The 23517-nt window shown below is 41.5% G+C and overlaps 1 protein-coding gene across 2 annotated transcripts in view; it reads left to right on the forward strand.

Moving 5' to 3' along the window:
* Positions 1-897: 897 nt before the first annotated feature.
* CRYBG3 (crystallin beta-gamma domain containing 3) overlaps positions 898-23517 on the forward strand; it is a 114895-nt gene continuing 92275 nt past the window's right edge. For both annotated transcript variants that reach the window (XM_030860997.2, XM_060297948.1), the window contains exons 1-2: positions 898-1046; positions 17475-17541. In XM_030860997.2, coding sequence (XP_030716857.2) covers positions 898-1046; positions 17475-17541 — 216 coding nt within the window. The remainder of the gene's footprint in view (positions 1047-17474; positions 17542-23517) is intronic.

The raw sequence follows: 23517 nt of genomic DNA on the forward strand, positions 1-23517 counted from the left end.
TTTTTTGGTCTCCAGATTTCAGTGACGTCTGTGTAATAACTACAAAATATTTGTTCCAGCATTTACAAGTTTGAATTACACTTGTTTTTGATCAGTGACGTTTTGCAAGAGGGTTCGCCAGGGAGTAGTATGTAACACGGAGCGTGAGAAATACCAAAACACATCTGGGTTAGGGTAAGTTACTCCACACAGTAGTAAGCCAGCCGAACAAGAAACGAGTTGTTGACAGATCTAGACCAGGCACCTACGGAGCCCTCCACTTCTAAGACTCGGCCACGGGGTAACCTCATCTTCTGCAGCCCCGGGTAGCTGTTTTAGGAACAGCTGTTAGTTAGCTGAAAGGCAGCCCAGGCCATTCTGGTACCGCAGTTTACCAGGTGTGTTCACAAACTTTAGTTCATGAACTTCTTTCAAAAGTCTGAAAACTGTTCCGTCCATGGGCTGGAAGATAGAAAAACAAATCAGTAATAGGAAGGAAAATTTGAGTGAAAAGACAAACGGGCTGGAGCTCGTTTGGGCGGGAATCCCGGAGCCGGGCGTAGCGGGGTTCCGCATCCCCACGGGTCTCAGGCCAGCGCCGGCAGCGAGGGCCCGGCCGGCGGTGGCGGACGGCCGCGGGGCCCGGGCTCGGGGCGGTGCCGCGGCCTCTGGCTCCTCCCGGGGGCGGGCGGGCTGGGGGCAGGAGGAGGAGCCGCCGCACAGCGCAAGAAGTAGCCGCGCTGGGAGCGCATCGTGCCCGCGCTTCTCCTGCCGGAGATGGACTGAGCCGCACCGCCCGCCCGCCCGCTTCGAGTCAGTCCTGCCTTCGCCGGGTCCCGCGGCGCCGGTCTCAGGGCGCAGGACACCGTCTCACGCGTTCCCCGGGGACGGCCGCGGACCGGCTGCCGCGCCGGGGAGATGTCCGGCGGCCGGAGGAGGGGCGGCGCCCCCTGGCACAGCTTCTCCCGGTTCTTCGCTCCCCGAAGCCCTTCCCGGGACAAGGAAGAGGAAGAGGAGGAGAGGCCGGGAACAAGCCAGCCGCCCGCGCCGGGCCGGGGCGCAGCCAGGTGGGAGCTGCAGGGGGGACGTCGCGGGGCCCTGCGCCGACTCGCGGGACGGGGGGCTCCTGGCCCCGGTGTCCGCAGCCAGCCGCTCTCGGCCAGGCTGCGCTCGCCACTTTCTGTTCCTCCATTGCTCAACTTTCGTCCTTCTCGCCCAGTTCTCGTGCCGCATCGCTTGGTTTGTTAAATCCGGGAGAAGTTCGTGACCCGAGGCCGCGCCAGCCCGCGGGGCGCTCTGCCTCCCCACCTCCCCTCCCCGGATGTGATTCGGTTCCCGTCCCGCAGTCGCGTCTGCTCTCCAAGTTCTGCGGCAAAAGCGAGTCCCCCGGCGTCCTGCCGACAGTAATGGGAAACAGTTGTGAGCCCAGCCATCCACCAGGGCAAAGAGGGCGCGATCCGAAAACCACTTCTGTGGGAAAGGTAACGCTTTGGAGCGCCACCCCCTTGGCTGGGATTTTACCATTTTATTCATAGTTTCTCAAAATGATTTTTTTTAAAAAAAGAATGGTGATGCTGAGTTCCCAAGACTCCATCAAAATATAAAACCCTCGCTAGGCTTATTTACCATTGCCTGACATTTAGATGATGCCGTCCTTCTTTCCCATGTCTCTTCGGAAACATCTGCCTCAAGTTCCCAGACAGATTCCAGAAACCAGGACTCGAGCTGTCTTGGTTTCAGTAATGAAAACTTGCCCCTTCTCTGCAGTCCTTTTTCCTTCTCCACCTGCTGCTATAAAATCGAAATTAAAAAAAAAATTCATGTCTAATAAAACTACCTATTCCTGAGTCCTTTCATCTGAGTCCCGAGGGAGGAAGAGGGGTTAAGTGATATACAACTCGCTGTTTTAAACTTTTGATGGCAAGAGAGGCTTACTGCTCCGTCTTCCCCCAAATTGCACTAGAAGATCACTCATGTGATTGGAAGGACCCTCTCCAGAAAGCTGTGTTTACTTCAGATGTTAAAGCCTTCGTGGAGGGCTTCAAAGAAAAATGGATAGGAAACAGAACTGTAACTGTGACTGAGCTGATTCCATCAATATTCATTCAGGTCTTGTGATTTGATTCCAGTCGTTTATGTGTTCCTCAGTTTCCCTATTTGTGAAATCTTTCCATTTTGACCATCTGTTAATAAAATGCCTCATCTTTCCAAGAAAGCTCCTATATAATATTTGGAAAACTTCTCCTGGGAAGCTTTAGCTATTATTGCCCTGTTAAGAGAAAATTTAAAATTCAGAGTTACACAGTAGTTAAAAATAGTTTTGAAGTCTGACAGGGCTCAACCAGAATGTCTGAATGCTGGTGTGGGCAGACAGCCTGTGGTGCCTGCCATCACTGTAACAGCACTAACAGCCTTGGATAATATGGAGGCAGTGTTTAAAAGAAATCCCAAGTAGACTCGGCAAAAGTTGGAAACTTGTGTCAGTGTTAGCAGGGAATAGGCAGGCCAATTTCAGGTTTATATCAGAATTGTCCTGAAACCCTGCCTGCTGCCCTGCCCTCTTTGGGCTTTTTAGGCACTTCTCAAATCTCTTTTCTCTCTGGAGCTAACCACTACAGCAACTTGTCTCTTGTCTTCTTACCACTCCTCCATTCTCATCTCCAGAGAGGCACACACTGTGGCTTTTTGACAATGAGAAATTTAATTGTGCTTATATGGACACTAATTGTGTCCTTATCTTTTTTAGAACTTGCCAGATGTTAAGGGGATAGCAGATAATCATTTGTGTGGGTGTTTTACCTTTTAAATGAGTTTAAATCTTTCTTTTCAAGGATATAAACAGACACAAAGCGTTTATTGAAAGTTTAATGAAACTAACGGAAACAATGTCCAAGTAACACAGCACCTGGTGTTAACAAGATTGGAAACAGAATTGCGATTTGTCACTGTGATCTTATTTCAAAATGAAGGGGGTTTTGGCTGTTTATTTTTAGAGGCAGTAAAAGCTTTTGGTTTTATTGGGAGCCTAGTTTACCTTTTGTACTGGTGATTTTAGATGCAGGGGAGTCCGTTCGAACACGAGGGGCTTGGTGTGGTAGGGATGTAAAGATGACTGAGAAAAAGGTCCTTTCTCTCAAGGAACTGGGAGAAGGGAAGATGACCACTTGAAAACAGTCATCCTACCATCTATGGTGTGTCTGGCCCATTACAATTGACAGAGTACTTTTAATAATATTACGCTTTGAGGTTGGACAGACCTGTACGATCAGTATTTTCATTTTACTATAAGAAACAGTTAAAGAAACTTCCCCAAAGTCACACAGCTTCTTTTCAGTTAATGAACAAGTATTAAGTCCTATGCAGTGCCTGCAACTCTGAGCCCCCTTAACATACATTAAGGATTAATCCCTGCATTCTGACTTTTCCATGTACTCAAAACAAAATGCATTCTCTCAAACTTGGGTTGTATAGTCTCTGTTTCTGCACTTCCAGTGTTGGCTTACGTGAATTTTGTGATGTAACTGTGTGTGTACAAACACAAATGGGACATAAATTCCTTAAGAACAGAATTCCTTAACAATTTCTTAAGAACAGAATTAAAAATTAAACACAAACGTAACCACAAGACCAATAAAAGTAAAATTTACAGCATTATCCTAACAGCTGTTTTTTGGCTACTCACAAAATGCATATGGTACCAACTGGGACAAACACAAGTTTTTTGGGGGTTGCTAGGACTCTAGCACTGTGTACCATGACATGATTCAGGTGGTCCAATATTTCCCTATTTGAACCGTAGGAAAACTTTTGTTTTTATGGTGTGCTGTTATTTGGGCATCATTTGCTGTGAACACATCATTTATATATTGTGTTCACTGCTGTTCTCATTAACCTTCAGCAGTTAAAGAAGGCCTGTTTGCATCAACACTGTTGTATATGGGAATTCAGGTGTTGGCAATGGAATTACATTTCAGTACTTATGTCTTAGGTGGTTGACCAGATCCAGGAAGTGTTTATATTAATTTGTTTTAGGTGTTATAGAGATGAAAACTGCAACTGAATTCAATTCACTGCTATAATGTTTAGCCCAGTTTATGAGCATGCAGTGAATGGACTCATTAGAAGTGATAGGGGAGAGCAGGGAGGGCTTCATGGTGGAGGTGGTTTTACCTGGGCCTTCAAGGCACTGGTGTTTTTCACAGGTAGAGAATTTAGCCACGAAGAGAGAAATAGGGAGTGGGTCTTCTAGGCTGAGCAAAAGCCTTCAGAGGTTATGATCTCTTGGGGGCTGTATACATTAGTGGGGCAGAGTGAAAGAGGCGTTAAGAAAGCTAGATTAGTGCTGGGCCATAAAGAGCGTTTGGCTCTCAATTTAAAGCTTAGAGAATTTTTGTGAAGGTCTTTCAAACAGATACTGCTAAACTGAAATCTGGAGGATACCTGCCTTCTAATTTTCCCCACTTTGAGAAGATGATTGCTCAGTTTTGTTTCTTTGCTATATCACACATGATGGACGTGTTTAAAATGAGCTCCGTACAGCGTTCGTAAACTCGGGAGGGGGATAGTAAGGCGAGAACAGCATTTATTCAAGGGCCCACTGTGCACTTCCTCACGGGCTGGGTACTTTTACTTGTCTCATTTAAACGTCACCCTCAGCCTGGAAGGTTGGTATGCTTATCACTATTCTGACAGTTGAGCACACTGAAGATGATAGGGTCCTTAGGCGTGGACACTGTTGGCATCTTGGGTGGAACAGTTCTTTGTTGAACTGGGCTCTCCTGTGCTTTGCAGGACATTTGGCATCTGTAGCCCCACCCGCTAATTGCCAGCTGCATCCTCCGGTCATTGGGAGAACTCGAAACACCTCCACCTGGGTGGGTGGCAGGGAGAGTGATAGCACTCCCAGTGGAAAACGATTTACTCCAAATCATGACAGGAGTAAGTTTCAGGGGTGAGATTTGAAATTGGGTCTCTCTGACTCAGAAGCTCTGATTCTTTTTCCACACCATTCTGCCCGCCACCCTGGTGAACTGTGCTCCTTCAAAATACATCTGAATATGTAAGTCAGTTGGACCTTTCCTTCCTTTATTCCAGAATGGGTAACGCTGTGGCCCATTTCACATATACTCTTTTTGGTTGTTCCTTTGAGCGTCCCAATATAGTGCTATTGATAGAAGGTAAGACAGGATCACGAGACCCAAGGCAGGGCTGTGTCTCATCTTGGTGTCCCCTTTACCTAGCTCAGGTGAGGGAGTGAATCTCTGTTGATGGAGCATTAAAGCACTTACTACTGGCTTTAAGCGAGGGTTAGTACACTCGACCCTTAAAGTGGGCATTTTGAAACATGGGGGACCATAAAGCTCTCTAGACAGAGTGTTTGGCTATTGATTTAAAGTTCAGAGGATATTTGCTTTGCACCATGGCTGAGTGTGATTGATAAATGGGTAGAGCCAGGATGCTAATGGGATGCAGTGCAGGAGATAGTCTCATAAAAAATGTCAATAATGCCCCTGATACCAGCATGAGAACTGTTGGCCTTCAAGTTAAATGTTGACCACAGCATCAGTTATGTAAGGAAAAAGAGCTTTGTTCTCCGAATTTTTATGATGATTGCATTTTCATTGATTTGAAAACGCTATAGAGAATAATTGATAACTAGTTTAGTGGAATAAGAGATACCTATGTGGTGTTGAAGGACCACATCTGTAGTTCATGCCTGCAACAGTAAAGATGACTGGGGGCTTCCCTGGTGGCACAGTGGTTGAGAGTCCACCTGCTGATGCAGGGGACACAAGTTCATGCCCCGGTCCGGGAAGATCCCACATGCCGCGGAGCGGCTGGGCCTGTGAGCCATGGCCGCTGAGCCTGTGCGTCCAGAGCCTGTGCTCCGCAACGGGAGAGGCCACAACAGTGAGAGGCCCATGTACCGCAAAAATAATAATAATAATAATAAAAAATAAATGACTGGAAAATTCCAGAAGTCCTCAGCCCTGTGTATTTTGTGAGAATCTTGAGCTTCCAGGTTAATGGAAAGCACAGAACCTACCTTTGGCAGTGGATTAGAAATATAGACTGTTTTATGGTATTGAAACCATACTTTTTTTCAAGTGAGATTTCTGACTTTTGGGCTTAACAGGGTGTCTGCCAGATGTCTACCTTGGGGATTCTGTTTCTTGCTGAGGAAATTCCTTGAAAGCTAACTCAATTGTACACTCTAAACAGGTTCGAGTTGCAAGTGTACCTCAAATTGGCCTGCAGTAAATTTAATCAGCACTTCTAACTTTGAAAGTTCTGATTAAACAAACATTTTTGTTTTGTTTTTTTATCTCAGTGGAAAATACGTAAAAAGGGTAATAGCACATTCTGTAAAGAGGAAAATAATACTCCCTCAATAAAATATTTTATCTCCTAACCAGAGTTTTGATGAAATACACTGATGTGCAGATATACCAGAAACACCAGTACAACTGTGGTAGCAAGAAAACAGGTTGACAGAAATTGAAACTGGGGAAAGTAATCCAGGCTCTCTACTGAAAAGAGAGTATCAGCATGAAGTAAAAGTTAGCCCTATTTTTTTAGTCTGTTCATTCCATAAATTTGAGTGACTGCTACTTGTTGAGTATGTCGCTAAGGAGTGGGATACAAAGATGAATGAAAGACCAAAACTGCCCTCAGAGAGTTCCTAAATTAATGGAGGAGGTAAACATGTATGTCAGTATTTTCCAGATGAGCTCATTATGCGCCAAACATGTATTTGGTGTGTGTGACATGTGGTTCAGAACGCATGTACTGTATCACGAGGGTCAAACATTGTATGAAGACTTTCTCATACAAAGTGACCTCTCGCTGCTCTGAACTTCTCTCTGAGCGTGGTTTGATGAGCAGCCTTGGCCAAGGCAGACTAGTGGGGAGATGTGGCAGTAACTATACCAGCAGGGATGGAAGTGCTTTCCCTCAGTCCCGCCTGCTCCTCCTTGACTCAGCAAGTCTTAGATGGAGGCAGAAATGCGCATCCTTTCAAAAGTCCGCATGCCGGGCTTCCCTGGTGGCGCAGTGGTTGAGAGTCCGCCTGCCAATGCAGGGGACACGGGTTCGTGCCCCGGTCCAGGAGGATCCCACATGCCGCGGAGCGGCTGGGCCCCTGAGCCATGGGCGCTGAGCCTGCGTGTCCAGAGCCTGTGCTGCGCAACGGGAGAGGCCACAACAGTGAGAGGCCCGCGTACCGCAAAAAACAACAACCAAAAAAAGTCAGCATGCCAAGTAAGCGGAAATCCCTATACAAAATGGCTTGGTGTTGATAGAGAAATAAGTTGAAGTTTTGTGACCAGAAATAACCAATTCTTAATGTTTATTTGTCAGTTGTGAAGGCCAAGTACTGGTACAACTCCAGCAGGATTACCTCTCAGTGTTTAACTCCTGGGGGTATGTAATTGGAAATATCCCAAAGCAGCGAAACAACTGTTTGCTTAGTCAAGTGTTTCTTTTTGCCTGACAGATTAATGATGACAAAACTAAACTACCCTTAACCGGGAGATTGGGATTGAAACATATATACAGTAATATGTATAAAATAGATAACTAATAACCTGCTGTATAAAAAATAAATAAAATAAAATTCAAAACAAAAACCTAAACCACCCTTAATTGAGGCCCTAATAAGATCCAAGCCCTATGATTGGGGCTTTAAACATATACATTTACTTAATCCTCAAAGCAACCTTATGAGAGAGGAATCTTTACTCCATTTTACAGATAACATAATTTAAGGCTTGGAGAGGTCCAATAACTAATCAAAAGTGTCAACATCTTGTGGTAGAGTAAGGAGTCGAATTTTCCTTCCTGAATTCAAAGCCTACAGCATTATGTGACTACATCCCCTGCTTAACTTGGGAAGACCCAAACAGAAGGCAGGCCTTAGAAAATGGTATTGAATGGCAATAAAAGACAATGGCATGCAGCTGGATGTCTGTCCAGATGGCCTAGATCAGTGCTCTGTACAATAAAGAATTTATGGTCCTGGAAGTTGAGGAAAATATATACACTTATACAACTTATAAATTTATATTTGAACACGTAAAAAGAGTCAGTCTCCTTCGGAAAAGATACAAATTAAGACTAGCAAGATACCATACTCCACCTGTTTGATAATCAAAACTTGAGTTTGTTGGGAGGAACTCTCATACACTACTAGCGGGAGTGTAAATTGATACGCCACTTTGGAGGGCAATTTGACAAGTTCTATCAGTATTACACATTCACATACTCTGATTTAACAGTTCTCTTCTAGGAATTCCATTGGCTGTATACAGTTTGTAAACAGGCCAAAAGTTGCCTCTACAAGTTTAATCATTGCAGTGTTGTTTTAATTAGCAAGAGATGAAAACTAAAGTGTAATCCCATCAATAGTGGACTAATTGGTAAATCATAGTATATCCATGTAGTGGAATATTATACAGCTGTCAAAAAGAATGATAAAGCTTTTTATATACTGATAAGAAAATGTCTCTTAGATACATTAAGTAAAAAATTAAAAAAGCAAGATACAAACCACTGTGTATAGTATGCTCCTGTTTGCATATGAAAATGGGGGAGTATGAAAAAAGTCTGTTACTAGTATTGTGTTAACTACTTAGGGAGGATGAGAGACTGGGTGAATTAATGAGGAACAGGAGGGAAACTTTTCATTTTAGGCCTTCTTATACTTAAAAAAATTATGTGAATTATCTATTTCAGAAAAAAAAAAGACTGGTTAAGACCTAGTGAATATCTCTGTATAAAAGAGGAAAAAAGAGAATTTATAATCCTGAGTTGGCAAAAATTCTCCAAAGAAAGAATGAACTCCATTAACTTGTTCAAGTGAGAAAAATTATGATTAAGCCTATAAGTAAATGGAATATTTATAATGCAGAATAATTAGATATTTTGATACTTTCTGCAGGTATGAGGAAGGCTTATGTATTATTAGTCTGCAATGTGAAACTGGGTGGAGTTAACAGAGCATCAAAAATATCAACTGCGCTTCCCTGGTGGCACAGTGGTTGGGAGTCCGCCTGCCGATGCAGGGTACACGGGTTCGTGCCCCGGTCCGGGAGGATCCCACATGCCGCGGAGCGGCTGGGCCCGTGAGCCATGGCCGCTGGGCCTGCGCGTCCAGAGCCTGTGCTCCGCAGCGGGAGAGGCCCCAGCAGTGAGAGGCCCGCGTACCGCAGGAAAAGAAAAAAAATCAACTCATTTTTGTGAGATCACCTAAATCATCTGCTTTAAGTAGCAGTGTGACTCTGGGTAGTTCATTAGCTCTCTGTCTTTGATTATAAAGCGAGGGAGGTGGCCCTCATTGCTAAGGTCTCTTCCAGCTTTATCGTGCCAGCCAAAACTCCGTAGGGTAATAGGTGTGTACAAAATAAAGAAGTATGCCTTATAGATTAGGAAGACTTTTGTTTTACTGGAAAGGTTACATATGAATATGCATTGGGTATTTCCTCTCTGTGGTTCTAACATTTTCATCAGTTGATTTGAAAACCTCACCAATGTTTTAACAAGTATTCATTTGGTACCACTTGTGCCAGGCCCTGTACTAGCCTCTGGGAATCCAGTGCAACATGGTCTTTGGTTCAAAACACTCCTGCAGTTTTGTGGGGAAGGCAGACATAGCACAAATCTTTCTTTCCCTCTTAAAATAAGTACCAAGGTGTCTCACAGGGCTGTGGAGGATTTAACAGGTGTAGGCCCATTCTTGAGACTCTCTTCTTAGAGGAAACGGTTTTAGTCTCGTTTAAGCTGTTTCTTCTGGCCTTTCTGTACATGTGTCTATTTACTATTCTTTCTTGATTTGTAAACTTTAGACAGTTTATATTGATTTCTGATGATGGTAGATGAGGACTTAGCTATTTTACACCTCTTCCCACTTCCCTTTATTCATTCAGTCAAAATAAGTGTTATAATTTTGGGACTAAATCAGAAGTCAACCTTTCCATGTATATAAAATACAGTTTTGTTTAGAGTAGTACAACATGCTTTTGAAGGAGCACACCTTTTATATTTTCTTTATGACAAGTAGCGCAAATGGTAGTGCCAGAAATGACATGAAAATGGTATTTGAATGCTCTCACAAATACTAATTTTGTGTGATTTCTACATGATATGTTAGAAATTTCTCCTTTACTCTTTGTGCTAAAATTTATACAAAACATGGATGCTACCTTAGTGGCAGATCATAATTTTTTTATAGCTGCCATGCTTATGACAAGGAATGAAATACTTTGAATTTTAAAGTTTGATAACTGGGAACAGGTTGGGTGAGATGTAAACGCTCAGCTTTTTATTGTCTTTGTTGTCAAAGCACAAAGGATCATACCCTGGCTGGAGGGGTGGCATTGTGCTGTATTAGTCAAAGCTGAAAATATGTGTGATAATTTTTTTTTTTTTTTTTGTGGTACGCGGGCCTCTCACTGTTTTGGCCTCTCCCGTTGCGGAGCATAGGCTCCAGACGCGCAGGCTCAGTGGCCACGGCTCACGGTCCCAGCCGCTCCGCACCATGTGGGATCTTCCCGGACCGGGGCACGAACCCTTGTCCCCTGCAGCGGCAGGCGGACTCTCAACCACTGCGCCACCAGGGAAGCCCAAATATTTTTGATTGTTCCATTGTTCTAGGTAGGCAGATAAGGATATTATTTGGCAATGTTGTATTTATTATGATACAGAGAAATTGCCATTATGAAATATTTGTACTGTTAGTGTTTAGTTATTTGTCTACTTTAAATTTGCTAGCATTTTTCACTAACTTGTTTTTGTGTTTTAAAATCAACTACAATACTTGTCTTTTCTTCGTTTTGATAGTAATATATGTTTTTCTAAAACAGCTGTGAAATTATAAGAAAATCAAAAAGAAAAAAAGCACAGCTCATACATAACCCTATCCACCCGGAGACGAGTACTGTTCTTCTAGATCATTTCCTATGTGCATGTCTACATGTATACATATTTTTAGAAAAAGTAAAAGTTCTCTTCAGGATTTTGAAACCTGATTTTTTTTTCACTTAACAATGTTGCTTTGTCATTTCCTACAATAGTACACATACTTTTACAAATTATAAAGATAATTTTAACCCTTTAAAAAATCTTAGATGGGTCATTGCTTTTCAGAATCTAGTTTGAATATCTAAATGTGTCTCTGCTTACAGAGGGTTTGTATTCCGAGGGGAAAGTTATATAGATTTGTATATAATGTTAGCTATCAAGTAAAATAAAGCCGGGTGAGGGAAGAGGACGTGATGGAAGTAGTGGGTCTGTAATAAGGTACAGAGAGGATGGTCATGAAACGCCTCTCTATTGGGTACCATTTGACCCAAGACCTGCATGACATTTGGAAGTAAGGACATGAGCAAATCAGAGGAAAGGTCTTTCCAGGAAGAGCGAAGAGCCAGTTTCAAGCTCCTGGGGCAGGACCATGTTGGTACAGATGCCGGAATAGGCAGAGACCACGGAATGGAAGGGAGCCAGGGGCCAGTTGAGGTAGGTCTTGGTAAGGAGTTGAGATGATGAGATTACTTTTTTTAAAAAAAGGAATTACTGGGGCATGGGTTTATATGTACTTGTATGTTTGTATATTCTCACACAGTTTATCAGCTTATTGGTATGCAGAAGACTTGACAGAGGAGGAAAAGTTTGAGTTGGAGGTAAGGTCAGCCTTGGTCGGCTCTGGGAAGGCCCAGTCTCACCTGTCCTTGGATCTCCAGTGCCCCTCCCTCAGGGCAGTTTGTTGAATGGTACACGAATGGGTGTCCCATTTTAGACAGCAGCTAGAATACTGCTTTGAGTTCATGTCACAGCAAAAGTTCAGGGTATTGATTCTTTTTTTTTTAATTATTATTTATTTATTTGGTTGCACCTGGTCTTAGTTGCGGAGGGGTATTGATTCTTGTGATTTGGGTCACAAATGTTCAGAATCTGAAGGGTATGAGGAAGAAGACTTTGGGAAAATAGAGCAGTTGCTGATGTCATGTGTAGCTGGACAGCTCAGGTCACATCAAACAGACTGAGCTTCTCTATAGCCTGTGATTAAACTGTAAGTATGGGTCTTGTTTTGGGAGCATGTGATGGGAACAGGAAGTAAATAAGCTTCAAGGTGGATACATAAATTATAGGAGAGGGTTGACATTATGGGGAAAGGACTGTCAGAAACTCTAAGACTGCAAAGCCATGAAGCTTCATAATCATGTCTATTACCTCTCCTCTTTGCTCCCAGTTTCTCTCCAAAGAGTTCCGAAATTTAGACGCCAGATGTTTGGGCTAAAATACATGCTGTTTGTCTTAAAAGTGCAGCATTTTGTTACCTTTTAATTTGAAACCCAGAAATAGCCATAACCACCTGTTTTATATTCTGTTAATTGTCCTTAAAAAAAATACAAGTACTACTCTACTGCTGGCAGTCACTGTTTATGAATGGGGTTGTTTGGAAATTGTCGGTGTGGAACTGTCTTTATTCCCATAGAAGCAGGGTTGGAGATGCTGGGTGGGATTCCAGGCCAGTGCACAAGTCAGTCTAATCCATAATGTACCTGCAGTATAGCAGTGAACAAAGAGAACTCTAGAGCTTGTCGTGTGAAGATGTGTTTCTAAGATCCCCAAGGTAGTGTAGATGCCCCAAGGAATGAGCAGACCCTTTGGAAGGTGTGAGGGTGCTATATTTAAGGACCCAAGTGAGGGATGAGAGGGAACAGTCCAGGGGAATAGAGGACAGACCCCGGCTTGGCCTCAGTCACTTTGAAATAAGGGACAGTAGAAGTTTCTGCCTCCTTTGTGATGCCCTGATATCAGTTTTGACTGAGTTGGTTTCTTGGTCACAGTCTTTTTCTTCCTTTACCACAGAAGCCTCAAGGTTAGTCTCCCTGTTCCTGTTTCCCCTCACTCTGCTTACTGAAGGATCATATGGGATTTTAGATATGGCAGAGTGCTGAGCTGACACTTCCAATGTACATATTTGAAAAAATCAGATCCAGAAAGAAGCATTTTGACTGAAGTGACTTTTGTCCCTAAGGTGCCATCCCTGAAACAGACCTATGTCCGTTTTGTTTTATTTTACGTCTGGCATAAAGTAAGTGGTTGCTTAATGACTGTAAGTTGGATTCCTGGTTTTCAGACATGGTCTAAATATGTTTGCTTCAAAAATGAGGAGCTTCTGTGTCACTTTGACCTTGATATTTATCTGGACCATTTTGAAAGAGTAATTTCCAGAGTTCTGTTAGCTAAGTAAGATGAGGCTATTAAAATTCAAGGGAGTCTTATTTGTGCCTACGTGTGATTATGATTACTGCCCCTCACCCCCTGCCGTGAGCAGAATGTGTGCTTTCTAAAAATACTGCTGTTGAAATAATTCCCGGGTCCCAAAGGGGGTTAAATTGTGAAAGAACAATAGGAAAGGCTTGTCGTCTTTCTTAACATTTGAGATCATCTGAATTGGAAATGTTTCTCTTTCTCTTGTATTTTTGAGAGGCTGAGAGTACCACTCCAAGTCTTTCGAGACTTTTCTGTTAATGTTTCTTCTTCTTCGTCCTCATCCTAAGTTGACATCTAAGTATGCAGTATTTTGAGTGTCTTTATAGATTCTCTTCTAATTTTTTTGTGTTTTGTTTGTAAATCAATTGGAAATACCCTTGTTGCTATTGAGTAATTTTCTTCTCACAGCCCTACTCCCCTCTTTATACCTTTAGAGAAAGATGATGCAGGATGAGAGTGGATGGTACATGCTCTCAAGAGACTTATACTAGTATTTCATTAAGGAAAAAAGACTAATGTGTATTATTCCATTGTTCCCAAATGGAATAGTGTTTTCTGATTAAGCACACATAACTGGAGACTGTTTAATATCAGTTATTTTAAAAATTCATTTAACAAACAATATTTGAGTGCCTTCACACTGTCAGGCACGATGCTAGGCTCTGGGATACAGCCATGAATGATATCGTTCCTGAGTTAAATGAGTTCAAGTTCTAGTTCGACAAATGGACAAACAGCCAGTCATTACCAGCAGAAGTGTATGAGGGGTATCAATGAGCGCAGTGGAAGCACAAAAAATACAGGTTAATGGACTTCCCTCGTGGTGCAGTGGTTAAGAATCTGCCTGCCAGTGCAGGGGACACGGGTTCGAGCCCTGATCCTAGAAGATCCCACATGCCGCAGAGCATCTAAGCCCATGCGCCACAACTACTGAGCCTGCATGCCACAACTACTGAAGCACGCGTGCCTAGAGCCTGTTCTCTGCAAGAGGAGAAGCTACCGCAGTGAGAAGCCCGTGCACCACAACGAAGAGTAGCCTCCACTCTCCGCAACTGGAGGAAGCCCGCGCCCAGCAACGAAGACCCAACACAGCCAAAAATAAATAAATAAATGAATAAATTTATTTTAAAAAAATATAGGTTAAGCTAGAACTAAATTGTAAAGGATTAAGAGTTGGACAGGGTGGGGAAGGATGTTGCAGGCAGGAGAAGAAAGTGGTTTGCTGGCATGTGAATTTGGTGCATTCTGAGAATGGGAATTAGTTCTATGTGACAGGTGTGTCTGCGACCAGGAAGTGAATAACTTTCTATATCTATATTAAGGACTCTTCATTTTATTCATCAGCTGATGGAGATTTACTGAAGGAGTTTTTGAACAGAAGAGTGTCATGGTCAGATTGAAAATCACTTTGACCAGGAAGAATGGATTGAAGCAGAGTGATCCTGAAGATGTCTGAAGATGTCAGAGACAAATGAAGAAGGGACTCTAGTAATCTAGGAAGGAAGTGGGGAAAGCTTATCTGAAGCAGTGATTTTTATACTTACCCCAAATTTTAAAATATTTGTTTTAAAATTCAACACATTTTAAAATTTTGATTTAGCAGTAAGATTAGTGAAACAAACATAGAATGTAAGTTTCAGAAAGTTTTACGAGTGTCAAGTATTACTTCTTTTGGTGATTTCAGCTTTAAATTCTTCAGTTGTTTGCGCAATGCAAAATACTTATGTGCTGACTTAACAACTGTTTTTCTGGTATTTTGTATGTGTTTATAGTGTGGAAATGATTATAGCTGCTTGAAGATACTGAGTTCTGCCTTAAATCCCATGGACGCCGAGCTGCATTTTCTGCAGAGTTTTTGTATTGGAAAAGACACTTTTACCATTTTCATTTACAATTTCACTAAGGCAGTAAGTTTATAGAATACCCTGTAAACACTCTAAATAAGTATACTTTCAGAAATCTTGAAGCAAGAACTAGGATACTAAAATGCCTATTGTATGTTTAGATAGTTTTTAGGTCATTCAAAATAGATTGTAGTTAGAGAATACACTTATAAAATCACCATAATCAGTAGTATTCATGATTATACTCCAAATTTTTATATCATGCTCTTTTTATGTGTATTTTGCCAGTCTCTTCCTTGATTTGAGCTTAAATAGACAAGTATTGACATTTAATTTAAAAAAACCTGAATTGTAAATAACCCTGTGGCAAAAGATAAGCCTAGTAAAATAGGAAAAAAGAGATAAGAACCCACTCACATTTAAAATATTAACCATCTGAAACATTCTTATTTTATAGACATGTACATGTATATAGGTTACAATTCTGTGTTGTACATTATTTTTTCTACTTTTGTTCCTGTTTTTTCCTATGGAATTTCCATGCGTTAAACACATAGCTCACAGATTTATCTTATTTACATGCTTGCTTTTTCCTATTTGGCATTTAAAAGGCTTAAGACAATGGCTGTTTCTTGTTGGTCCTTGTATTCCTGCATAGAGTCTGAGACTAAATGAAATTTTAAACCATTATATTTTCCAGGTGTTCATGATCTTTTTATTTGTTCCTTCTGTTTTTTGGGGGTTTTTTTATCATTATCGCTTGTTGCCTGGATAATCTGCTCAAGTGCACTGGATTGTATGGATAGAAAATCTAAGTAGCACAGATGTGGCCTCTTTGCATCCTGATGTGAGCTATCGACCCCCTCCTCCTTTCCATTCCGCCCCCACCCCTCCCCCACCCCACCCCCCCCCGCCCCCCCCCCCCGCGCCAGTCACCATGATTCCATATGTTTTCCCCCACCCAGTCATTCTCCTGCCTGAAGGCTTCCCGGTGCTTCTCACATTCTGTAACTGGTCCTCTGGTCTCATTCTCATCTTTAGCAGGATTACCTCTGCCTGTCACAAGATCCTGTGCTCCAGTCTTTTTTTTTTTTTTTTTAATTATTTTTGGCTGCCTTGGGTCTTCGTTGCTGCGCGGGCTTTCTCTGGTTGCGGCGAGCGGAGGCTACTCTTCGTTGTGGTGCGTGGGCTTCTCGTTGCGGTGGCTTCTCTTGTTGTGGAGCACGGGCTCTAGGCGCGCGGGCTTCAATAGTTGTGGCACGCAGGCTTAGTTGCTCCGCGGCATGTGGGACTTTCCGGACCAGGGCTCGAACCCGTGTCCCCTGCATTGGCAGGCGGATTCTTAACCACTGCGCCACCAGGGAAGTCCCCAGTGCTCCAGTCTTATAGTAAAAACAAACAAACAGAACACGGTTTCCCCAAAATGCCGCATTCTCTATCACCTCCTGCCTTTGTACCTCCTCTGTGGGCACTTGACTAAGCAGGCAGAATCACTGCCTCTTGTTTCCTCTGTGCTCTATGGCATTTCTTTCATTCAGCAGTTGTAACTTGTATCAAGTTGTATTATTTGTTTGTGTATCAGTCTCCCCTACTAGACTTTTTACAAAGACCCTGACGTACTCCTTCTTAAATCCACAAGGCCTAGCATGTGGTAGAGTGTCATGATAACCTTTAGAGGGGAGCTACTCAGTTTGTCTAGGATTATCAAAGTATGAAAAGAAAATAATATGTAAACATAGAGACATAAATATTCAGATCTAAAATGTATGTGTGCCTAACAGGCAAAATAGGTTATTGTGACATCTGTGAAGGTATTCCAGACAGGACAATTAGAAGTGACTATCTGGAAAATCAGAATTTTAAGGGGCCATCTGGGACACATTTGGGGTTAGATAAACCTGCATCTATTTTGAGTGTCCCCAGAATTCGCTAGATGACCCTATACATTTATAAAAATTTGCTGAGTAGAAATATATTCCAAATAACACTCAACATAGGCATTAAAAAAAGATTAGACTGTGGAGAACCTTAATAGAGACAAAAATCAAAGAATGGTAACACTTTCCAAGATTATGATAGTTGTACACGGGTGCTCCTTTGTTCAGGTGCATCGTTAGTGTGATGCTGGTCGTCCGCATAAGAAAATACAGCGCAGAATGGACTCACAAAAATGTCTGGAGTCTAGATGAGCATTTTCAAATGTGTGTTTCAAGTGTAGAGACTCCTATCAACATCTTTTTAGTATAACACTTTGTATATGAATCTTGAGTATTTCAGATATAAAGGACCTTTCAGTTTTTTCATTAAACCCAGAAACTGTATGATTTTAGTAATTCTCTTTTAATTTCAAAAGAAACTGTGGTTTTTATTTTTCAGTGTTGAAAATGAGCCCATGAGCACAAGTCAGAAAAAGGAAAAGGTACTTTCATCAGAAGCAGTAAAGGTATAGTTTTAAATTAATATTATTTTATATCAAGCAAATATGTTTCTTAGTTTCTGCTGTTTCTTATTCTTTTAGATTCTGTCATCTCATTTTACATTTCAAAAAGAGCATAAAGTCTTATCACTTTATGTGGAACTCCAGCCCAGCTCTACTGGACATTTGCATCTTGGGGTGTGGGTAGGGGGAGAGGACTGAGGAGAGACTTGAGGCAGTGGTGCTCTCACCCCAGCCTAGCCACTAACCAACTGTGAGGCCTTCAGCTGAGGCATTTAACTTCTTTGTGCCTTGGTTTTCTAATCTGTAGATTGTATCATCTGACCTCCACAGTCTCTTTTCTCTAGGAACTTCTTTGATTTATGTTGTGTTTTCTCAAATGTTTCTGACAACTAAGAGTGCTTTTGAGGGCGTAGAAGTTAAAGACATGTTCGTACATGTCATTAGTATGTGATGATATGTTTGTCAGCTCATATATGAACTGGCTTTCCCTGCATCTACAGGACAAGCATGGAAAGAGTATAAGGTACACTTCTACGCAAATAGTTACTGAAAAGTGTGGTTAAAAATCCTGGAAAACCACTAAACCTTATAACATTTCTTTTTAGTCATAAGTGATTTTATAGAAATTGGATGTTTATGTTGTTTGGGGATATGAGGCCAGGTATGTGATCAAGTTTTGGTAGCTGTCTCCCATTCATGGAGTTTGGTCCCAGTTACTTTCTTTTTAAACGATTTGTGACAGTCAAGGAGAAAGCTTGTGCTTTCCAGGGATTTCTGGGTACATTAGCTTGGTCAGTGGAAGGACCAGAAAGTCATCTTAATTCTTCCTTACTGATATGGGGACTCTTAAACATTATATGAGATCCAAAGACCTTAAATATGGTAAAGATAAAGCTGTGTTCCTTCTTTATTCCCTCCTTCTCTATCATAGTTAGCAATATAAATATTTTTTGAAAGAAAAAAAATCAGAATCTGATTTTTTTATTTGTTTGTTTTGTTTTGTTTTGTTTTTTTGCCATACGCGGGCCTCTCACTGCTGTGGCCTCTCCTGTTGCGGAGCACAGGCTCCGGACGCGCAGGCTCAGCGGCCATGGCTCACAGGCCCAGCCGCTCCGCGGCATGTGGGATCTTCCCGGACCGGGGCACGAACCTGTGTCCCCTGCATCGGCAGGTGGACTCTCAACCACTGCACCGCCAGGGAAGCCCTGATTTTTTTTTTTTAACTTTATAGAAAGAAAAAAATCAGGATCGCCTTGCTTCCCTTCCCTTTCTTCTTCCTTTGTGAATTTGGCTACTAAATCCTGCTCCCAGGTTTGATAACACCTCCTACCTATTCTGTTTCAGCTAGTTGTTAGCCAGCTTGCTGGTTCACCACTGCATGGGCTCTGTAGCTTTCTCCCTCTTGCTCAGTTTTCACATGTCCTGAGATGCCTTACTTCAATATTTTTGCTTGAATTCTATAGGTGCAACCTTGCTCTTGAGTTGCTTCACAGGAAGTACGTATGTTACTTCTGAGATCTCAGACTTCACAGTTGCTTTGGCTGCCAGCTCCTGTCATTCTCTCTCTTAATCTTTCATTGCCTCTGCACCCACCCTTGAGCTTCAGAGAACCTTCATGTTTTCCCTGCTCTCTTCTCCTCTCTTGGTCTCTACTTGTTTGTCTACTTAGCCTGGAACTGATATGTAACACTTCAGCTATTAATCTCACTGAAAGAAACAGTCTTCAAACTTGGCCCTCAGACTTTAATTTCCAGTAGTCCTGCTTTTTCACCTGCAGAGTTCTGCTCTAGAAAGTTACATCTTTGTGGCTTCAGTGTCTATGTGGTGGCAGATATAGTGGCTGGGCCTCCATGATTATGATCTTTTCTATCCATTCTTAGTATCTTGGTTTGAGTGCCCAGGATAATTTCAGTTTGGGATTTGGGCCCCCAAGTAAACAGGGCTCATGTTGTGAAACTGTTTCTCTTATGGTTTAAATGAGACCTATAGGATTACCTATACATGGGCAGTTTTGTTAGCCCATGATAGAAAGGGCACCGTGGCACTCTCACTGGGGTAGTGTAAGCATTTTGGACCATGTAACTGTATTTTTTTTTTTTTTTTTTTTACTTTCTGGAAATTATTGGTAGGATTTCCTCAACCTCGCTACACAGACCCAGTTGTTCTGGGACTTGCTGCTGCCAGGCATCAAAAATCCTTACATTTTGCAGATTATATTCCATTATAAGTTATGACCAGCTATTGGGTATAATTCTCTGTGCTATACAGTAAATCCCTGTTGCTTCAATTAAAAAAAAGGAAAGAAAAAAGTACATATCTTGATAATATCAATAGTCAGATGCATACCTAGGGGGAAAGAAAGGTTAGCAACAATATCTATGATCTTATTATTTTAAATAGCCTCATTTAAAGTTTTTTATTTAGCAATTAGTATAAAACACGCATTTGCTTTCTTTGTAACGAATGGTTTTCTGAAACAGCACTCCACTGTAATGTGACATTTCTTGCCATGCTTCCATCTTCTTAACCTGGATTTTATGATAATGCCTTCCATGATAAGGAAAAATGTGTACCATGTTTCCTCTCTAGTGTAAAATGTAACAGATTTATGTATAATGAATGTTTTTAGTGCATTGCTTTTTGTATTTGACCTTGAGATACCAAATCAAGATACTGAAGATTGTTTTGTTATAAATTTAAGCTACAAAAAATTAAGTATATTTTTCAAACAGCTAGAGACTGTAGAAGCTTTATATTATCTTTGGACATAATTAGATTCTTAGTTCTTAAAATATCACTTATACGCTATACAAATTTTGCTGTTTTGATAACATTGGAATCTGTTTCTCACATGTGCATCTACCGTTCCGCTGAAATATATATTTCTTCTATATTAATCAGTTTTTGTATCTAACTGGCAAAATTCCAGCTATTTAGTCCATATTCTATGTTTATTTCTCTATAGGGAATGTAGATTCTTGTCTTGCAGCCTTAGACTCTTCCTGTGCTCATGTCTACTGTTATTTAAAAGAGAGGGAAGGCATGTTATGATACCCTGCTCCCTTCTGCCTGTTTCAGAGGACTATTCATCCCTTCCTGCCTTCCAAGGCTAAACTCCCTAAATCCCCCTGCTAGTGGTACTGGTCTCTAATTTCCCACCTTCTTTTGGACTTCGCCTTGCACTGCATCCATCTCTCCATCTTCACTGGCTTCCTCTATTTCTCTCTAAATATATAAAATTTTAAAAAATATATTTTTCCTTTCATGGGTCTGGATTCCTTTCAGGCTATCATTTCATTTTACCTGCTACCTTTAACTCAAAGATTTCTTATGAAAGTTTGTCATAATCACTGTTTAATTCTTAATGCTTTCTAATCTGACTCCGGTCTCCCTCCTGGTTCCCTTAGACATGGGAAAACCAGTACTGTGCCTGCCATACATTGTCATAGTTGTTAAATGAGTGAGAGTCATTCCATGAAACCCTGACCTCTTGCTAACCATCAGTGGCCTTTTCTTAGTTCTTATTTAACCAGTTGAGACACTTGATTTTCCAAGTCTTGTCTCCTTTCCAGAAAGTCTCTTTTTTATATTTGCACTTATGATATTGTACATTCTTGTTTCAATTCCTGCCTCTGGCCATTCCCTTCTGTTTCCTTCACTGATTCTCTTCTGGCTAAATTACTTTTCATGTAGATGTTTCTCAAAGTCCTCGACCCTCCTCAACATCAGTCTTTCAAAGCAGTATCTTCCAATCTTATTACTTCATCTTTTGGCTCTCAGATCTCTACCCGACATCCCTCTTGAGCTCTAGACTTGATTGTCAGAGTTCCAGACATTTCTACATGGATGGCCTTTGATACTGCAAATTCAGTCTGCCCAAAAGTCTCAATATTTTCAGAGATGTTCTCTCTATATAAATTTGTTTGGGAGATAGAGGTGTTGGGAGGTAGGGAGGATTGTTTAACGGCTTGGGATGGAGGAAGAGCCCTGGGGGTCAAGTACTCCATTTGGAGATTTTCAGTCAAACTCTGCTCTTAATCCCATGTCTCATATTGCCCTAAGTAGTACCTAGTATCTTCAAATCCTGAGCTTTTCCAGGTGGTCTGCTGACAATCTGTCTGTAGATTGTTTCCCCCTTATGATCAAAGTTCCCTGTTGCAGACACTTGGGTGGAAGCTTCTTCTGGTCAGTTACCATGCCTTCATCTGCTTTTGCCTTCTAAACTTTTTCTGAAATCTCTTATCTGCTAATATCTACTCTCTTCCTCTCCTTGTATTTATAACTTAAAAAAAAACCCTTTACTGTCATTTTAGAGTGTTTTGTACAAGAGAAGAAATCAGTGTGTGTGGTTTATCCCCAGTGTTAATCAGAATTTTTATCTCTCTCTCTTTCTATAAATTTATTGATTGATTCATTTATTTAATTTTTGGCTGCACTGGGTCTTTGCTGCTGCACGCGGGCTTTCTCTAGCTGCTGAGAGCGGGGGCTACTCTTTGTTGCGGTGCGCGGGCTTCTCCTTGTGGTGGCTTCTCTTGTTGCAGAGCACAGGCTCTAGGCGCACGGGCTTCGGTAGTTGTGGCTCGCAGGCTCAGTAGTTGTGGCTCGCGGGCTCTAGAGCACAGGCTCAGTAGTTGTGGCACACGGGCTTAGTTGCTCCACGGCATGTGGGATCTTCCCAGACCAGGGCTCGAGGCTGGGTCCCCTGCATTAGCAGGCGGATTCTTAACCACTGCGCCACCAGGGAAGTCCAGAATATTTATCTCTTAATAGTTGAGGAAAGTGAATCTCAGATTGTCACTTGACAAACTCATATTATTATTGAGAGGACGCAGGAGAATTCAGATGCAGTTCTATACCATAGTGCTTCCCATTTGTGAACTTAATTTGTAAAGTATACTTATAAACTTAATTTACCAAAAAGAAATCCTATTAAAAATTAAAAGAGCTGTGGCAGTAAGTCTGTTTTCAGAATGAGTCATGAGCTAAATAAAATAAATTAAATCTGAACCATAGGTTATAGATTTTCTAAACCAGCCCTGAATAACTTGATGATTATTAGGCCTGTTCTCAGTAGTTTGGCATCTGCTTTATGTAAAGTTTAACTCTTGCCCCATTTTAGAATTGTTGCTCATAACTGATCATACAACATTGGTGAAGGTTCTGGTATCTTTTAAGAGATGTCTGGTTGCTATATGCCTATGATGTTTCTAGGGACAGCCAAGGAGTATCAGTCTAGTGCATATTACTGTTAGTTGTTAATAATTCATAACCCTTACTTTTAATATTATCATAAATAGTTTACTAAAAAGAACCACGCTTGTTTTTATTGTTGCCACTGTTCACTGATAGGTAAAAATGGAAGAATTGTAGCTCAAGAGTATCTCACTGAATAAAAATAGTCACAAATTGTTCTTTATATCAATGCCTATATTGAGGGTACAGTACTGTTTAGTAAGATGAATATATTAAATTATGCATTTGTTTATATTTTGATTCGTGTAACTCTTATTTTCTTATTGGTCTTCTTCAACTCTTTTTTGGCCAGAGGTGAAATGGTAGTCAAATTTAAATATATTAAATGTTTGCATGGTTAGGAGAAATTTAATTACTGAACTAATTTTTAAAAATAAATTATAGCCTTAATGCATGCTTGCTGTCCTTTTTTTCTCAGTGATACAAATAGCAATATGACATCAATTTAAAATCAAGATTAAAAAATTTTTCTTTTTCAAACACGGGAACTCTCTTTTCAAAAATTTCAACTATAGTTGGACTTGGAACCCCATATGTAAACAGATCCAAGCAACGCTCCCCTGTTGATGATGGGAATGAGTAGCCTGGAGCCTCAGAGTCAGCCGCTGTTCCCTTCCTCTGCCAGCTATGGCACCTCCTTGGAACAGTTTTAAAATTACATGTGCAGTGATGGAAAGAACACAGTCTTTGGAATCAGACATATCTGGGCTTAAATCCCAGGTCTCC

The sequence above is a fragment of the Globicephala melas genome, chromosome 4, assembly GCF_963455315.2.
Source record: "Globicephala melas chromosome 4, mGloMel1.2, whole genome shotgun sequence".
Classification (NCBI taxonomy): Eukaryota; Metazoa; Chordata; class Mammalia; order Artiodactyla; family Delphinidae; genus Globicephala; species Globicephala melas.